The sequence below is a fragment of the Dromiciops gliroides genome, chromosome 1, assembly GCF_019393635.1.
Source record: "Dromiciops gliroides isolate mDroGli1 chromosome 1, mDroGli1.pri, whole genome shotgun sequence".
NCBI classification, from domain to species: Eukaryota; Metazoa; Chordata; class Mammalia; order Microbiotheria; family Microbiotheriidae; genus Dromiciops; species Dromiciops gliroides.
Genome location: NC_057861.1, coordinates 57,406,935 through 57,425,839, shown reverse-complemented (window position 1 = coordinate 57,425,839; position 18,905 = coordinate 57,406,935). Strand labels below are relative to the sequence as shown.

The following is an 18,905-nucleotide window of genomic DNA, read 5'->3' as shown; positions in this document are numbered from 1 at the left end:
ATGAACCATACTATTTCTTTTGTTTTTGCTGCTGTTGTTGTTTTTCTATTTTGAGGTTTTTCCTCATTGCTCTGATTTTTCTCTTATAACATGACTAATGCAGAAATATGTTTAATATTATTTTATATATATATATATATATATATATATATATATATATATATAAAACCTATATCAGAGGGAAGAGAGAGAGAAAAATCTGAAATTGTAAAGCTTGTATGAACAAAAGTTGAGAACTACCTTTACATGTAATGGGGAAAAAATAAATAAAATACTTTATTTTTTAAAAAGACAAAAAAAATTGTCTGTTGATCAACTGTGATGGACTTGATTCTTCTCAGCAATACAATTGTCTAAGATAATTCCAAAGGACTCATGATGGAAAATGCTCTCCAAATCCAGAAAAAAAAAAGAAAGAACCACTGAATCTGGATGCAGATCAAACCATGCTGTTTCTGTTGTTTTTCTTTTTAGAGGTTTTTCCTTTTTGCTCTGATTCTTCTCTTATAACATGTCTAATGCAGAAGTATGTTTAGTGTGATTGTACATATATAACCTGTATCAGATTCCTTGCTGTCTTGGGGAGGAGGGAGGGAGAAGAATTTGAAACTAGAAATATTATAAAAACAAATGTTGAAAACTATCTCTAAATGTAACTGGAAAATAATAAAATATTTATATGAAAAAAAAAGTACAGCCTGACTCCACATGGGAGTAACCAAATGGATGAAGAACACTTAATGTGTATGTGTAATAGGCTATTAAACTGGTGACCTCCCAGGCTTATCCACTAACACGCATATCTTGCAGACATTGTAGATGGACAAGAAACTGGGGCCAAATTGGAAGATGGTCTGGACTATCTTCAAGAAATTCCACACTGTGCATACCCTTTGACCTAATGATAGAAAACTAGGCCTAATCCACAGAGTTTGATAAAAGAGGCATATGTATAGAAATATTTATAGCAGCTTTTTGTCAAGTCAAAGATCTGGAAACTAAGCTGGGGGATGGCTGAGCCAGTTATGAAGAACTGAAGTTGTGGGGTACCTGAAGGGCCCTGGAGAAGCACATGGAGGGGACAAGGAGGCTACAGCACATGGTCAACAAAGAACGATAGAGGAAAGAAGGCATAGTGTCTCACCAGAGATGTTGTGTATATATAGGAAAGGATGCGGGCTGCTCACATAGTGAAATCCAGGGATAACAGCCAGACGGCCCAAATAACCCACAATCATTGTCTGTTAAGCAATGTGGAAGAATTATGGGAGATCATGGGACCACTGAAGTAGAGACATATTGCAAAAGGCCATTCTCAGCTTGGAGCAGGTGAGAACTGGCTACTGGCTTTAGTTTCAGGAACTTGGAGGACAAGGAGGAGGACAACAGAAGGGACCCTCAGCTCAAGAGGCTGGACCAAGGTCTTCCAAGCAGCAGTCATTAGCCTAATTGAAAGGCACTTGGGAATCCATTTACAAGACAGCTGAAAGAGGAAGACTCCAAAAGAATGGAAAATAGCACAGGTGTTTTTGGCCTTTTTAAAAACAATGACTGAGAAGATGGCAGCAAGCGGAACAGGCAGACCGTTATCTACAGGAGAGCAGAGCCAAACCACTGTACTTTGGGAAGACTATGAGATCCTGTTATGGCCATCACTTCCAGCTTCCAGCAACTTCTCATGGCTGAGCACAATGAGGCCTCCGCCAAAGGTGCCCACCTCCCTCTACTAAAACCACATATGCTCATCATCAACAGTTCAACAATCTAACTGCCTGGCTTCTTTCCTCTAAATCACACTCTTCCCTTTGTACATCTTTGCTTAAATCCTAGGTGGCTCTGATAACCTAAGGGAGGGAGGGAGGATTCTGAGAGGCAGAAGCATCTCATGGCAGTGACAATTTAGATATGGAGGATCCCTAACTTTATCCCTAATAAGGTAGAAGCCAGAACCAAGATCGCCCAGAGCAGAGAGGACGTCCGGGAGCGCAGCAGGCAGGAAACGAGAGGACCTCCTAGCACATCGGACAACATTTCCACTACCGTGCCCAGCAGAATGAAGCAAGGATACTGTGGGTATGGGATAACCCGGATCTCACTCAGCCCAGCACAGCCCATCACTACAGGGGGCTCCTTGCCCCTGTCCTCAACCAGCCCCTCACCAACCTTCTCCACGTGGAGGGCAAGCTTCACACCGTTATGTAACCAGGACAAAGACACGACGGGGTCGCCTTCCACAGTGCTGCCCACTGTGTTCTCCCAACTGTTGGCTAGATGGTCAGACATGCTCCAGCACTTCACATGCCCATCAGCATCGGCCGACAAGAGTCTGGAGCCTGAAAGGGAAGCAGAGGAATTAGAAGAAAAAACTGGCCAGGATGCCAAAGAGCAGCCAGGCAGACCTATAATTCCTTGTGTTTGTTTAAGGGTAATTCATTAAAAATAAAGAGATGTTTCCCTAATGTCTTTGCTTTTACAGCGCTTCAATTTCCATCCAAATATAACCCCTATGTGTATCCCCACATAGCAAGGCTTCCTTGTAAGAGTTACTGTTTGAAATTTTTTTTGAAAAATCAACTCAAAAGTTCAGCAAACCCAACACATCCTGTGTGACAGCATATGTGTGTGTGTGTGATATTCCACACCCATAGTCCCCCACCTCTTCAAAGAAAGTTCAGGCCCTAAAATGTGTGTGAGTATATGTAAGGGGAGGAACTCTGTGGAAGTGGGCAAAGACCACTGGTATAGCAGGAAGAGTAATAATAATAACAACAATAATAGCTTTAAGGTTCGCAAAGTGCTTTACAAATATTGTCTCATTTAATCCTCACAACAACCTGAGGATGTAGGTACCACTGTTATTTATCCTCATCCTACAGATGAGGAAACTGAGGCAGACAAAGGTAGCAAGATTTGCCTAAGATTACAATTAGTGAAGTGTATCAAGCTGGATTTGAACTTATGACTTTACTACTCCAGGCCCAGGGTTCTATTTTCCACTGCCCATTCAGCTGTCTAATAATACAAGACTAGGAGCTAGAACCTAGATTTGGATCCTTCTAATGTCACTACCCAAGTGTGTGGCCTTAGGTAAGGCATCAGTCAGTCAATAAACATTTAATAAGTGCCTACTATGTGCCAAGCACTATCTTAAGAACACAGTGGATACAAAAAGTCAAGACGGTCTCTGCTCTCAAGGACCTTACAGTCTTATGGGGGAAACAACACAAAGACCGAGCTAAAATGAGAAGGGAAGTAGGGAGGGAAGGTACCCCCTCTTGAGGAGCATGATATAGTCCTGAGTAGCCAGATGGGAAATGATGAGGCATCTGCCCTGGGTCCCCCCTCCTTGAACAGAGGATCTGGGAGAAGAGCTCAGATGACCACCCTCCCCCCTCTCCAATCAGAGACAGGGAGGGGACTAAGGGGCACAGAGGAAGGTGTGAAAAATGAAGACACCAAGCTTACCTATGAGAATAACATGTAAAAGAGCTTGGGAGAAATGTTCCTGATGCTGAGGATTGCAAAGTTCATGATAAAAAAGAAAAATTTTAACAAGTTCTTTGTAAGCATAAGGCCCCATATAAAGCAGGTGTCCTGAAGTCGTTAAGATTTAATAGCTTAAAACTGTATCTGAATGCATGGGACACCTTGGTATCTACAAGTTATTATACTAAACTTATCCTCCTCTGTGAAATGGGCTGGTGGTCACTTAGGTCTGTGGATCAAAGGTCAAAGTACTGTATTTCTGAATGTGCAACTTCCTCCTCCAGGGACCACCCCATCCTGGGTCAGCCCTCCCATTGCCACCAGGCCTGGCCATTCAGAACAAGGGCCAGAAAAGCAAGCCCTTCTTACCAGACTGATCCCACTCCAGGCAAGTGATCACTTCATTGTGTTCAGAGTTAATGGAGTACACATCCCAGGGGTGCTCTGTATCCAAAATATGAATCATGTGGGTCAAGTCTGAGGAGAGAAAAGAGCAAACAATGGAGGCTGGCAGAGAGGAATTTAACGTTCCCTACTTGAGTGGCCTCATTAAAAACAGCAGTCAGAAAGTATAATGAGAGAGGCCTTCAAAACCCAAGTGCCTTCATAGTTGATTTATCAAAACCTCTTCAACTCAGTCCATTTGGATGGACTGCACGCTGTGGAGAGATGAATGTTCCAGGCACTGAGGGAAGACACAAAGTTCAGCTAAGGTGCCCTCCTACATTTCACAGTATGACTTGTAATGAAAGTAAAAATTATAAACACATTAGAAAGGTATGTGGGAAGTGGCATCCAGAATCTGATAAGTGGTAACACAGGCTAATTCTATTTCTATGTCAATGTGAGGTGTAAGTAAAATGGCTGGTTCTGCCACAAATCAGAACCACAACGCAAACCCAATACCATGAGTTTAGGAACCAGTGAGGGTTTATTATTGAGTTCACCAGCAAGGGAGCCCCCCCCCCCCACACACAGGTGGGGATTCCCCAAAGGAACAAAAGGACAAAGTTTATATAGGTTTCAATTTAAGCAGGAAGTGAATCGGGTATGGCAGACCTTCAGATTGGATAGGAGGCACATCCAGGTGGCTCAGTGGATACAGTCTAGGGCCTGGAGTCAGCAAGACTCATCTTCTTGGGGCAACTAGGTGGTGCAGTGGATAGAACACCGGCCCTAGATTCAGGAGGACCTGAGTTCAGATCTGGCCTTAGACACTTGACACTTACTAGCTGTGTGAACCTGGGCAAGTCACTTGGCCCCAATTGCCTCACCAAAAAAAAAAAAAAAAGACTAATCTTCTTGAGTTCAAATCTGGCTTCAGAATAGTCTACTTGTCAGAACTGCAGAGAGAGGAAGAATTTATGACCAAAGATGAGATAGAGAACATTATGAAGTGCAGAGTGGATCATTGTGACTACATTAAATTAAAAAGGTTTTGCACAAACAAAATCAATGCAAACAAGATTAGAAGGAAAGCAGAAAGCTGGGAAACAATTTTTGCAGACAGTATTTCTGATAAAGGCCTCATATCTAAAATATACAGAGTACTACATCAAATATATAAGAATACAAGTCATTCCCCAATTGAGAACTGGTCAAAGGATATGAACAGGCAGTTTTCAGATGATGAAATTAAAACTACTTACAGCCATGTGAAAAAATGTTCTCAATCATTACTGATTAGAGAAATGCAAATTAAAACTACTCTGAGGTAACACCGCACACCTATCAGATTGGCTAATATGACGAAAAAGGAAAATAATAAATGTTGGAGACACTGTGGAAAAACTGGAACATTAATGCATTTCCTCATCTGTAAAATGAGCTGGAAAACAAAATGGCAAAACCACTGCAGTATCTTTGCTAAGAAAACCCCAAACAAGGTCACAAGAAGTCAGACACAACGGAAAACAACTGAACAACAATAGGAGTGGACAAGCCGTTCAGGGGCCTTACAGAGTAGAAACAGGGGATGTGGTAGAGAATGATTGGAAGACTCTTCTTCAGGTTAGGTATCTCTTGTTAGCTAATAGCTAGGACTGTCTATTGGGGTGGAGAGAAGGTAGGGACTGCAATACCAACAAGGTCAGGGGCAAGAAAGAGAGGGGTGGCAGATAAATGGAGCTGCTTTAGCTTTCTCTCTCAATCAACATTTAAGGCTACTCTCTAAGACCCTAAGCTGTACTGGCAGAGGGATTTCTCCCACTGAGCTCCCTATCCTCTTGAGAATCGCAGGTTCAATCAAAACAAAACAAATGGCCAATGTGCACAGAGCTGAGAATCACAGAATGTCAGGAGGGTTGGAAGAAACCCTAGAGGTCATTAGCTTAGCTCTTCTGCTCCCCACCCCCATTCTGCTGAGAAGACAAGGGCCAGAGGCACATGTCATTGGCCCAGTGTCCCAACTCTTAATCCAACGCTCTAGGACAGCATTGGTGAACCAGAGGCTTCTACGTAAAGGATGGATCCCCTAAATAGGTTATGATTGCCATACCAATCAAATTACCTAAAAATTATGTTACAGAGTCAGAAAAAATAATAACAAAACTCATCTAGAAGAATAAAAGTTAAAAAAAAATAAAAGGAAAAGAATATCAAGGGAATCGATAAAAAAAATGCACAGGAAGGTGGGCTAGCTGTACCAAATCTGAAACGTATACTATAAAGCAGCAGTCATCAAAACCATTTAGTACTGGCTAAGAAATAGAGTGGTGGATCAGTAGAATAGGTTAGACACAGGAGACACAGTAGTAAATGACTACAGTAATCTACTGTTTGATAAACCCAAAGATTCCAGCTTCTGGGATAGGAACTCACTATTTGACAAAAACTGCTGGGAAAACTGGAAGATAGTATGGCAGAAACTAGGTATATACCAACATCTTACACCATATACCAAAATAACGTCAAAATGGGTACATGATTTAGACATAACGGGTGGTACCACAGGTAAATTAGGAGAGGAATAGTTTACCTCTCAGATGTATGGAGAGAACAATTTATGAACAAACAAGAGAGAGAATATTATGAAATGCAAAATGGATGACTTTGATTACATTAAATTTAAAAGGTTTTGTACAAACAGAAGCAATTCAGCCAAAATTAGAAGGGAGGCAGAAAGCTGGGAAACAATTTTTACAGCCAGTATTTCTGATAAAGGCCTCATTTCTAAAATATATTGGGAACTAAATTAAATTTATAAGAATCCAAGTCATTCCCCAAATGAGAAATGGTCAAAGGATATGAACAGGCAGTTTTCTGATGAAGAAATCAAAGCTATCTATTGCCATAAGAAAAAATGCTCTAAATCCCTACTGATTAGAGAAATGCAAATTAAAACAACTCTGAGGTACCACCTGACACCTATCAGATTGGCTAATATGACAAAAAAGGAAAATAATAAATGTTGGAGAAACTGTGGAAAAATCGAAACATTAACGTATTGTTGGTGGAGCTGTGAACTGGTCCAATGGTTCTGGAGAGCAATTTGGAACTATGCATAAAGGGCTATAAAACTGTGTATATCCTTTGATCCATCAATCCCACTATTAGGTCTTTATCCCAAAGAGATCATAAAAAAGGGACAAAGATCCAGATGCACAAAAATATTTGTAGTTGCTCTTTTTGTGGTGGCAAAGAATTGGAAATTGAGGGGATGCCCATCAACTGGGGAATAGCTAAACAAGTTGTGGTATATGAATGTAATGGAATATTATTGTGCTGTAAGAAATGATGAGCAAGCAGATTTCAGAGAAACCTAGAAGAACTTACATGAAAAATGCAGGAGAACATTGTACAAAGTATCAACAGCACTGTGTGATGATCAACTGTGATAGACTTAACTCTTCTCTGCAATACAATGGTCTAAGATAATTCCAAAGGACTCATGATAGAAAATGCTCTCCAAATCCAGAAAAAAGAACTGTGGAATCTAGATGCAGATTGAACCATACTGCTTCTACTTTTTTTGTTTTCGTTTTTCCCTTTTTTGAGATTTTTCCCTTTTGTTCCGATTCTCGTTACAACATGACAAGCAGAAATATGTTTAACATGATTGTCCATATATAACAGACTGCTTGCTGTCTTGGGAATGGGTGAGGGAAGGGAGTGAGGAAGACAAATTTGGAACTAGAAATCTTATAAAAACAAATGCTGAAAACTATCTCTACATGAAACTAGAAAATAATAAAATATTTTTATGATAAACAAAAAACAAGTTTTTATACAAACAGAAGCAATGCAGCCAAGATTAGAAGGAAAGCAGAAAGCTGGGAAACAATTTTTACAGCCAGTGTTTCTGATAAAGACCTCATTTCTAAAATATATAGAGAACTGAATCAAATTTATAACAATACAAATCATTCCCCAATTGAGAAATGATCAAAGGATATGAAAATGTAATTGGGAAATGTTTAACAAAATAAATAAAATACATTAAGCAGAGATGATGTTAATTCGTGGTTTTCTAAGTCAGTATGCAGGGTTTAAGGCAAGCAGCCCAGAGTCCTGGGAACTGGGTTCTGGTTCAGGATCTGTTTCTGAAGAGCTCTATGACCTCAGCTCATGGGGTAGCCACCATAAATCCTGGTTTCTTCATCTGAGAACATCACTCAGTTGCTGAGATACCAGCTTTAGAACTGGGAGCCCAGAGTCGGGTCCCAGCTCTCCCCACACCTCTGTAATCCTTGACAAGTCACTTAAACTCCCAAGATGGCTCCTCCTCTGTAACCATCCTGCCTACCCAACAGGGCTGGTGTGAGGAAAGTACTGGAGAATGGAGAGCCATTATTAGTAGTGTACAGCAAGTGGGGTACCTTTCTCCTCTTCATTTTTCAGGTCTGTGGTGAAGGCGATGAGGTTTCGGCAGGACCAGGCACAGACCAAGGGAATGGAGGGGCAGTGATTGCTTTTGGGCCTTTTCTCCCACTCACAGACATAAGCCAAATCCATCATACCCCTAGATTGCTTTCTGGGGTCCCCAGCCTGGGGCCCCTCTGATCAGAAGACAAAAACCAGTAGGTCCTAAAAAGAAAAAAAAAGTGTGTGACTGTTCTGTTTTTATTCTTTAAAACCTTTTTTATTTCTGCCTGAAAATAGTCTTCAGAGTCTCAAAGAAGAGGTAGTTAATATATTAGTATTTTATTTTCCTCATTCCCATTTAGTGGGTAGTCCAGACTCTACCAATAGTAAGAATTTAAAAAATATAATGTATAATTATTTCTGCTTTGTAATTTATATAATAATTCACACTTCCCATGTTACTATTGTTGTCGCTATCATCCTCTTGCCCCTTTAGGGGGGTGGCCCAAAAGTCCCCTAAGCAGGACCCCCCCACACACACCTGCTTCTCTCTGACCCTCACCTTACCTACTGCAGGCCTTTCCCTGGCCCCTCCACTGCTAGTGCTTTCTCTCTGAGAATACCTTCCATCAAGTCAGGTCAAGTAGCATTTATGAGGAGCTGCTAGGTGGTACAGTGGTTAGAGCACTGGCCCTGGAGTCAGGAGAACCTGAGTTCAAATCCGGCCTCAGACACTTGACACTCACTAGCTGTGTGATCCTGGACAAGTCACTTAACCCCAATTACCTCACCCCCCCCCCAAAAAAAGAAGCAGCATTTATGAAGCTCCTACTATGTGCTGGGCACTGTGTTAAGTGCTACAAAGAAAGGCAAAAAAACAGTCCCTGCTCTCTAGAAGCTCACTGTCTGCTGGGGGAGACAGCATACAAATGACTAGGTAAGAACAAAATATAAACAGGATAAACTGGAAATAATCTTAGCAGAAAAGCACTAGCATTAAAGGATACAGGGAATATGTATCAACTCTGTGCACATGATTTATTTACATGTTGTCTCCCCTATCAGAATGTGAGATCCTTGAGGGCAGGGAGTCTCTTTTGTTTTTCTTGCCTTAGCAGCCCTGAGCAGGGTGCCTAGCATATATTAATATATTAATATTAATATATTAAGCACTCTATTGAGTCACTTGTTGACTGACTGCTGGGGCAAGGAACTGTCATCTCACTCTATCTCCCTCAAATCAGTCCATACCATTCTCAAGTTTTTTTTATTTATCTAAGGTCAGCAATACAGAAAACAAAAGAATTAAATGAAGGATGCCATTTTTTTAAGGATCTCCTCCCCACTTTTCACGACCACTTTTTTTTTAATTTGGAGGTAATTGGGGTAAGTGACTTGCCCAGGGTCACAACACAGCTAGTAGGTGTCAGAAGGCTAGATCTGAACTCCTGACTCCAGGGCCAGTGCTCTATCCACTGCACCACCTAGACGCCCCTTTCCTACACACTTTTGCAAGCACTGGTCCTAAAATCTCCAAAGACAATTTGAGGAATTGAGTGCTTCCCACTTTCCCCACTCCCCACCTCAGGGACCTTCTCTTCTTGCTCCCGTCTCGGCCCTCCTACACCTCCAGTGCTATCCCAGGCACCCAGCACGCTTTCAACTAAAAGCCCCGCCCCTTCCTTCAGGCCCCGCCCACAGCAAGCCCCCCTTCTCTTTAGGCCCCCCTTCTCTTTAGGACCCACTCAACCCCCTCAGCCGCTTCCTTTGCCTCGGGCACCGCCCCCTCGGCTTCTCCTCGGACCAAGCCCCGCCCCCCTCGACATCTCCCGACTCGCACCGACTACTGCACACCCTGTGCGGGAGGCACGCCACCTGCGCCTCACCTCGGCTGTATCTTGCTCCGCTCCCGCTCCCGCCCCCGCCCCAGCCGCAACCGGAGCAGCGGCTCCGGCCTACCGTCGGCTCTGTCCAGGGAACTGCAGGCAGACCAGACACACAAGGAAACGACGAGACCGAAGCCGCTGGTTCGCGGTGGCTTCTGGGATAGAGGAGGCTCCGCCATCCTATGAGGCGATCCATTTGGGCGTCGTATGTTAATCACGTAAACACCCAGAAGCCACTACGGTCTCAGTGAAGCAAAAATTGATTTTAAAAGCTACATTCCCAATATTTTGGATGGTAAAGCTAGTTTTAAATATGCAAAAACACTTTTAAAGGAAGGAGGAAGGAAATTTTGGCATTCAGCTCATGTGATTAAATCACCATATGTAAAAGATCAGTAAATTTCCCTGCCTTAAATACTCGTCAGAAACACTGAGGATTCGTGCTCGCTTCGGCAGCACATATACTAAAATTGGAACGATACAGAGAAGATTAGCATGGCCCCTGCGCAAGGATGACACGCAAATTCGTGAAGCGTTCCATATTTTTGTCTCCCATGCAGCCAGAATACTTTCCGTGTGTCCAAACAGCCCGGTCCTGAGAGCTCTTTGTGGCCCAGGCATTGTCATGCTCTATTTGTAGGTATTTCTTCTTAGGAAGACTACGAGGGGGAATTGAAAGACTAATTAGCCTGCTCTCAGGGGGCAATTCAGCCCAGTTCCTTGTGTAAGCTTAGGCTGTTCACTGCTTTACTCTGGGCCTCTGGCATTTTGTGCATTAACATTTCATCTACTATATAGTGTGACCTTTTGGCAATGTCCCTAGGCCTATTTCCTCCTCAATAAAATGGGGCTTACACACCTGCACCACCTAGCTCACTGGGCAGGGATAAAGAAAACATTTTACAAACTGTTACCTTGAGAAAGATGAGCCAATCTTAGTACGGTGGAAACATGTTTTAAAACCTCCTCAAAAGAAAAAAAAACACCTCCTCAATTTCTCAAGAAATATCAGGGAATAAATATTTTTGGTGGCCTAAAACCCTTTTCAGATTTTTCCCTTTAGGAAAGTGGATAGAGCAGAGGCCAAAGCCTTCCTTCTAAGTGGAGAAAAGAGGGGAAAAACTGGGACTAGGGCATACCTCTTTTCAGGTTAAGATTCTTATACCTTCCCATCCCCCAAAAGGATTAGGCTGTGACCCACTCTTCTCCAACCAAAAAGACTGAGACAGTTAGAGAGAGGAGACCTTTTCAGTCCTTGAGGAAAGTAGTCAAAGAAAGAATGGAGCAGTGAGTATGGAATGGTAACCCTAAACTATATTTGAATATACTATAACTTTCTTTTTGTTCAAGATTCCTATAAATATCACCTAAAATTGTTTTCGTGTAGAATCAGAGAACAGAGGGAATAGACCAAATAGGATATATCTTTCCCTAGGATATATCTCTTACATATATCTTTCCCTATGCTTGGATTTTAGAATAATGTTAAATTAATAAAAATCGCTTCTGCCATAGTTGTGTGTCTAAAAGACAGAGTAGATAACCAGTATTTATTCCTTGAGGATTTCCTACAACAAATGGTGAACTTTTCTTCTCAAATGCATGGTGAAAGTTACAAGAGTAGGCACAGATCCATGGAATGAAGGGGCAGTGATTTATTTTGGGCCTTTTCTCATATGTTGGTTAACAGTCAGCAGGCATTCATGAAGCACCTACTATGTGGCAAGGCCTCTGCTAAGCGTTGGATACAAAGAAAGGCAAAAACATGGTCCCTGCCTTCAAGGAGCTTACATTTTTCACGGAGGAGACAACATGCAAGCGACTATGTAAGTAAGAGATATACACTATAAATGAGAGGTAATCTCAGAGGAAAGACTCTCGGTGTGGGGAACCAGAAAGGTCTCTCGAATAGGGTAAGATTTGAGCAAAGTCTTTGAAGGAAGCTAAGAGATGCAAGGTCTGAGAGGAGAGCTCTCAGGAATGGGGATAGCCATGGAAAAGGCACAGAATTGATAGATGCAACAACATAGGGCAACAACAGTAAGGAATAAGAAGACTGGAAATGCAGGAAAGGGAAAGGTTGTAAAGGATTTTAAATACCAAATAGAGGATTTTATATTCTATCCTGTAGGTAATAGGAAGAGGAGATGTGATTAGACCTGTGCTATCAGAAAATCAATTTGACAACTGAATGAAGAAGGGTAGACTAAAGTGGGTAGAGAGTTGAAGAGAGGGACCAACCAACAGGCTATGATTGCAATAATTCAGGCATTAGGTGATCAGGGTCTGAACCAAACTGATTGCATGTCAGAAGAGAGAAAAGGACTTATACTAGACATGACAGAATTCAGCAACCAATTGGATATGGAGAATAAGAGAGAGCGGAGAGTTAAGGATGATACTGAGACTGTAAGACCAGGTGATTGTGATGTGTTATGGAATTAATTGATCAGATTGATCGTGCGTTGTCCCAAAAGAATTACAAGACTCAGTGACTCAGTTTCCCAAGTTTTATTGCAATACCGTGAGTGACCACAGGGAGAACACTATGGAGGTGTCTCTTGAATAGGGAAAGGAAAGACAGTTATATTTTATAGTATGGATAAACTGATTATCAGTCTCATTATAATAATCTCCACCTTAGGGAGGTACGGGGGAGGGCTTATCCTAATTTGGAGCTCCTGGGGTCCTAGGCCAAGCCCTGAGGCAGGTACCTTTTTCCGTGGAGGTGTGTTTTGGGGGTTTACACGTCATAAGGTGAATCTGGGGACAAATTTGATCTCTTTTGTGCATGTTACCTCAACTTGCCAAGGTCAGATTGTCCTTATGTGTTTCATTCTCAGGCCTAGTTTCTGGATATTAACATTTATCAGTTAGGATTTCTATAGCCTGTCTCTATGTTTTTGTTATAGTTAAGGTCTCTAAGACCTTCCTCTTTATGTTCTTATTATGAGTGGTGATTAATGTGGGTAACAAGAACCTAGGCCCTGACTTGTATTAATGAAGGCCCAAGTCTTAAGTTATCCATTAATCCCTTTCGGAGCTGGGGTCTGTAAGTTATAGCCCCACTTGGAGCTCAGACCTAAATTAGAGCTCGGCTTAAGTTTGTCTGTTAACTCTTTCTTTGCCTCCTACATCAATTGGGACAATGGTGGCAATAATAAGGAAGCTGGGAAGAGGAGGCTTGGGAGGAAAGATAATGAGTTCTGTTTTGAAGATGTTGGGTTTGAGATGTCCAATAGGCTACTGAGTGATCCAAGAATGGAGGTCGGGAAAGAGGTTTTGGCTAGATTCAAAGATCTGAGAATCATCTTCATAGAGATGATTATTGGACCCTTGGAAGTTGGTAAGATTAGTACAGAGGGAGAGAAGAGGACCCAGGACAGATCAATGGGGACACCCACAGTTAGTAACTGTGACCTAGAGGAAGATTCAGCAAAGAAAACTGAGGAGAAAACAGACAGGCAGGAGCAGGAGAGAGCAGTGTCACAAAAACCTGTAGGGGAGAGAGTATTCACAAGAGGAATTTTGGCAGTATCAAAGGCTGCAGAGAGGTCAGGAACAATTAGTTTTAAGATTATTAGATTTGTCCATTAAGAAATCATTGGTATGCAGGGCAGCTAGGTGGTACAGTGGATAGAGCACTGGCCCTAGAGTCAGGAGTACCTGAGTTCAAATCTGGCCTCAGACACTTAACACTTACTAGCTGTGTGACCCTGGGCAAGTCACTTAACCCCAATTAACCACTAAAAAAAAATTAAAAACAAAGAAATCATAGGTATGTATGACCCATATGTGATTGTTCTCCAACTAAGGGAGGGGAGGGAGGGAAAGAAGGATAAAAATTGGAACCCAAAAATTGTTTAATAAAGTGTTCTATAGGGGGGAAAAATCATTGGTAGCTTTGGAGAAAGTAGTTTTAGCCAAACTGCAGAGTTAAGAAGAGAGTGAGAGGAAAGGAATCATCATAAGAAAATACCTATCACAGACACCCTTCTCAAAGACTTTAGCCAAGAAAGGCAGCAGAGATTAAAGGAAGGTGGTTAGCGGGGATGGCCAGATCAAGTGAAGTTTAGTTTTTGTTTTTTAAGGATGGGAGAGACACGGACATATTCATAGGCAGAAAGGAAGCAGCCAGTATATAAGGAAAGAATGAAATAAGAAAGAGTGGGATGATAAAGAAAGAGAAGGGGAAATCTGCTGGAGAAGATGGTTTGGAAGGAGTCACATGCACATGCAGTGTATAGGAATTCGCTTTATCCACCAGATTCCTGGATTGCTTTTACTAGGGTCCCTAACCTAGGGCCCCACTGAACAGTGGAAAGAAAAATCACCAGGTCCTAAAAAGGACTCTTTGGTTTTTGCTCTCAATAGCTTTTGCATTTCAGCCTGAAAATAGTCAGCCAATAAACATGTAATAATCACCTGCCATGTGTCAGGCACTGTGCTAAATGCTGAGGACACAAAAAAAGACAAAAAATAGCTCTGCTATTCAGGAGATAACAGTCTAACGGGGCAAACAACATAAAAAACAATTTTCAAACAACCTATATACAGGAATAAATAGGAAATCATCAACAGAGATGAGGCACTAGCATTAAAGGAGAATCAAGAGAGACTTCTTATGAAGCACTGGCCTTGGATTCAGGGGAACCTGAGTTCAAATCCGTCCTGAAAAAACACTTGACACTAGCTTTGTGACCCTGAGCATGTCACTTAACCCTCATTACACCCCCCTCCACCCCCCACCAAAAAAAAAAAAAGGCTTCTTACAGAAGATGAGATTTTAGCTGGGACTTGAAGGAAGCCTGCATGGTCAGGAGGCAGGGAAGAAGAGAGTAAGTATTCTAGGCATGGAAGACAGCCAGTGAAAATGTTCAGTCTTGTGTGAGGAACAGCAAAAATGCCAGTGTACTGGATCACAGAATGAGTGAGGTGAAGATTAAGAAGGCTTGAAAAATAGGAGGGGGCTAGGTCAGGAAGGAGTTTGAATCTCAGATTATTTTATATTTTATCCTGGAGGCAATAGGGTATTGAGTAGGGGAATGACATGGTCAGACCTGCTGCACTTTAGGAAAATCACTTTGGTGACTGAAGGGAAGATGGATTGGAGTGGGGAGAGACTTGAGGAAAGAAGATCCATACTCAGGCTATTGCAATAGTCCTGGCACGAGATGTCGGGGGTCTTCACTAGAGGGGTGGCAGTGGCAGAGAGAAGGGAGCGTGTTGGAGAGATGTAGCAAAGGTGAATTCAACAGGTATTAGCAACAACTTGGATATGGGGGGTGAGAGAGTGAGGAGTCCAAAATAACTCCTAGGTTGGGAGCCTGGGGGTCTGGGAGGATGGTTTGTCTTTGACGATAATAAGAAAATAAAACAATTAAATGAAGAATACTTCCATGCTTGCCTTTCAAAGGACCTCCCACACCCCCTTTCCTACCCGACTATGCAAGCACAAGTGCCAGCAGGCTACAAGACCCTTCGCTTCCGGCATCGTATGTTAATCACTCAAACACCCAGCAGCCACTACGGTCTTAACGAAGGGAAAATTTGTTTGAAATAACGGGCCTTCCAATATATTACACCAAAAAATTCATAACAATATATAATATGATTAATTTAAAATAAATCCCACTGAAATACTGGAACTCATAGTATTAAATAGAGTCACCACATGTTAAAAATATTTAAAATTTCCTACCTTAAATATGTCCGAGAAAAAACTGCCATTTGTGCTCGCTTCGGCAGCACATATACTAAAATTGGAACGATACAGAGAAGATTAGCATGGCCCCTGCGCAAGGATGACACGCAAATTCGTGAAGCGTTCCATATTTTTGTCTCCTTTGCAAACAAAACAAGACTTCTGCGCCTTCTTTGCTTTTCCCCATTACACCACGTAATACGGAATAGTTATTTTGTATATTAGGAGAGCATGGAATCCTTAAGGGATTACCAATCATTTGTCGTTACTGTATATCTTTGATGAGGAAAGAGACAAAAATGAAACTGCCCTCGGCACAGTTAACGCAAAAATGACTGTGCAGTTTCGAAGCTGTACTAATCAGGGAATGTGGGGGGAAGCGATGGCGCTGAAGGACTTGGAGAAAGAGGATTGGAAGAGGAGTTGGTAATTTCTCTGGAAGGCTGAATTGCAATTACCCACTTTGGGTTAGGGACAAAAATATGGAACGCTTCACGAATTTGCGTGTCATCCTTGCGCAGGGGCCATGCTAATCTTCTCTGTATCGTTCCAATTTTAGTATATGTGCTGCCGAAGCGAGCACAAACCTTACGGTTTCCTCGGACATATTTAAGGTAGGAAAAATTCAATATTTTAAACATGTGGTGATCTTATTTGTACTACGAGTTCCAGCACTTCAGTCGAATTTCTTTTCAATTACATCATATTATATATTATTATGATTTTTTTTTTTTTTGGTGTGAGATAGTGGAAGGCCCGTTATTTCGAACAAATTTCCCCCTGGGTGAGACCGCAGTGGCTGCTGGGTGTCTGCGTGATTAACATACGACGCCCGAAGCGAAGGGTCTTGTAGCACCGCTGGGGGAGAGTGTTCCGGGCTTCTTCTATCCCAGGGGCCCCTGCGGCCGAAGGGGTGAGGTTTGAGGGAAGGAAGATGTGAGACGCTGAAGGGGTGGGGCTTAAGGGAAGGGCGGAGCTGAAGGGCGGGGCCTGGTGAATAAAACCCTCTAGTGGTGGGGCGGGGGCGGGGTGTGTGCCAGGAGTAGGGGCGGAGGCGGAGTCTCAGGGTGAAGAACCGGCCCAGAGTGAGGTGGCAGGTTTGGAAGGGAGGGATTTGGGAAGAGAATGAGGTTTAAGGGGAGTAGTCGTAGTTTAGGGGCGGGGCTTGAGAAGAAAGCTTAGAGGTGGGGGTATTGAGCATGAGGTGTAAGAACAGGATTGGGGAGGAGAGGTGAAGGGAGGGGAGGGATGGGGCGGAGGAAGAGGGGAAGCTTGAGTTTGGGGGCGGGGGAAGAGCTCAATCTCCCCACCCGTGGGGAAAATTGAGGCCCTGGCACCCGTGCTTGCATAATCGGGTAGGAAAGGGTGTGAGGGAGATCCTTTGAAGGGAGTGAAATTCTCTTCGTGATCTTCGCCAGTTGGCTGGAAACTGTCACCTTAGGGAAACTGCTCTGTTTGTAAAGCCAGCTGGGCAGCTGACGCAACAGCCTCCACCCGCACTCCCCCAAACACAGGCCTGCCTATTTCGGGGTGTAGAAGCTTTAGCCTTGAGGTGGATGCCCTCACTGCAGGACTTAGTTCTCCCCAATTCTTTAACTTCCTGGGAGAAAACGCAAGAAGGTACCCTGAAGCAGAGGGGCTTTGCCAAGCTTTCACCTGTATTTGGTTTGTGAAAACGGCATCAGTGAATTTGGAATGAAAGAGGGTTCAGATCCTGAATCTGCAATTCACTATTAATCACATTAAGAGATCTCAGACAGATCTCTTAACTTTCCCGGAGTTGAGTTTCTTCATCTGTAAAATGAAGGAAGGAATTAGATAACACTCTAATTTGTTGTTCAGTCACGTCTGCCTCTTCTTGAACCCATTTAGGGTTTTCTTGGCAAAGATACTGGAATAGTTTACCATTTTCTTCACCAACTGATTTTCCAGATGAGGAAACTGACACAAACAAGGTTAAGTGACTTGCCCAGGGTCACACGGCTAGCAAGTGCCAGAAGTAAAATTTGAACTGGAGTCTTCCTGACTCCAGACTAGATAATCTATGTCCTGCCCCACATAGCTGCCCTAGGGATTATATTACATGATTTCAAAGGTCCCTTCTCTGATTAGGAAAATAATATTTATTCCACATCTGTACAAAGAACACTGGGATCAAACCTCTTTCATGCTTACTGTGTGACCTTGGGCAACTCACTTAAATGTCCTGGGCTGTTTTTTTTTCCTTTTACGTAAAAGGATGGCCTGTGGGCTCCCTTCCAGTTCTAACTTTCTGAGGCCAGACCCATGCCAACCCCTCCCTCCAGTAACAGGGCTCCTCTAGTTTGTCTTTCCAAGGCAACCCATCAGCCTCTGGGGCAGCTTTCATCCATAGAGTCAAAATATCCTTTCCTCCACCTACTTCTATAACTTCCTAGCTCTGCTGTCCATTTCTAATCTCTTTTCTACATGACTGCACACTGAAGGCAGCAGTTGGGCCCAATCTTTCTCTCCAAGCTAAACATTCTGAGTTCCTTTATCTAAACCCTGCATGACATGTGCACATCCTAGTCAGCCTCTTCTGGTTATACCCTCTCCTGCTTGTCAAGTATCTTTCTTAAAATATGGTGCCCAGAACCAAACACAGTGGACCCAGTTGTGACTCAACTAGGGCAAGGTACAGGCAGGGCATGGCCTCCCTTATTTGGGACTCTACCCCTTGATGCAATTTAGGACTGAGGTAGCTTTTCTTGGCTACCATATTGAGTTGGCACTCCAAGAAAACTTTTGTTTTAAAGCTAGGAAAACTGAAGCCCGGGCTAAGGGAGTGGCTTGCCTGAATTCACTAGAATTCAGGTCTCCTGACCCCCAGTTAAGGTTCACAGCCTGTCTCACACTCCAAGGCAGAGAGAAAAACATCAAATCGAGATACTTATGTTGACAGATACAGAGCATGTCAGACTGTCCCCTAGCCAGTTTTGCTGTGTACCTTCCTCTACCTATTTCCCATTCCAGTTGGGCAGTCCAAGGCTGGCCCCAATAGCCTC

General features: G+C 42.8%; 1 protein-coding gene and 3 non-coding genes across 7 annotated transcripts in view; 2 read left to right on the top strand and 2 right to left on the bottom strand.

The window, feature by feature from the left end:
• Positions 1-16,231, bottom strand: part of MED16 (mediator complex subunit 16) — a 49,269-nt gene extending 33,038 nt beyond the window's left edge. Inside the window, exons 1-4 of one of the 4 annotated variants that reach the window (XM_043988122.1) lie at positions 15,877-16,231; positions 8,304-8,511; positions 3,856-3,963; positions 2,164-2,333 (exon numbers count right to left, since the gene is read on the bottom strand). In XM_043988122.1, coding sequence (XP_043844057.1) covers positions 2,164-2,333; positions 3,856-3,963; positions 8,304-8,442 — 417 coding nt within the window. In that variant the 5' untranslated portion in view covers positions 8,443-8,511; positions 15,877-16,231. Of the gene's footprint in view, positions 1-2,163; positions 2,334-3,855; positions 3,964-7,922; positions 8,258-8,303; positions 8,512-10,175; positions 10,377-15,876 lie in introns of those variants that run through there. The other 3 variants (XM_043988114.1, XM_043988106.1, XM_043988128.1) reach the window with 3 other exon arrangements.
• LOC122737420 lies at positions 10,616-10,722 on the top strand. Its single transcript, XR_006354256.1, has one exon. It is a non-coding gene; the product is annotated as a U6 spliceosomal RNA (small nuclear RNA).
• Positions 15,908-16,014, top strand: LOC122737419. The gene has a single exon (XR_006354255.1). It is a non-coding gene; the product is annotated as a U6 spliceosomal RNA (small nuclear RNA).
• A 124-nt stretch (positions 16,232-16,355) lies between the features above and the next one.
• On the bottom strand, positions 16,356-16,462 carry LOC122737417. Its single transcript, XR_006354253.1, has one exon. It is a non-coding gene; the product is annotated as a U6 spliceosomal RNA (small nuclear RNA).
• Positions 16,463-18,905: the final 2,443 nt, after the last annotated feature.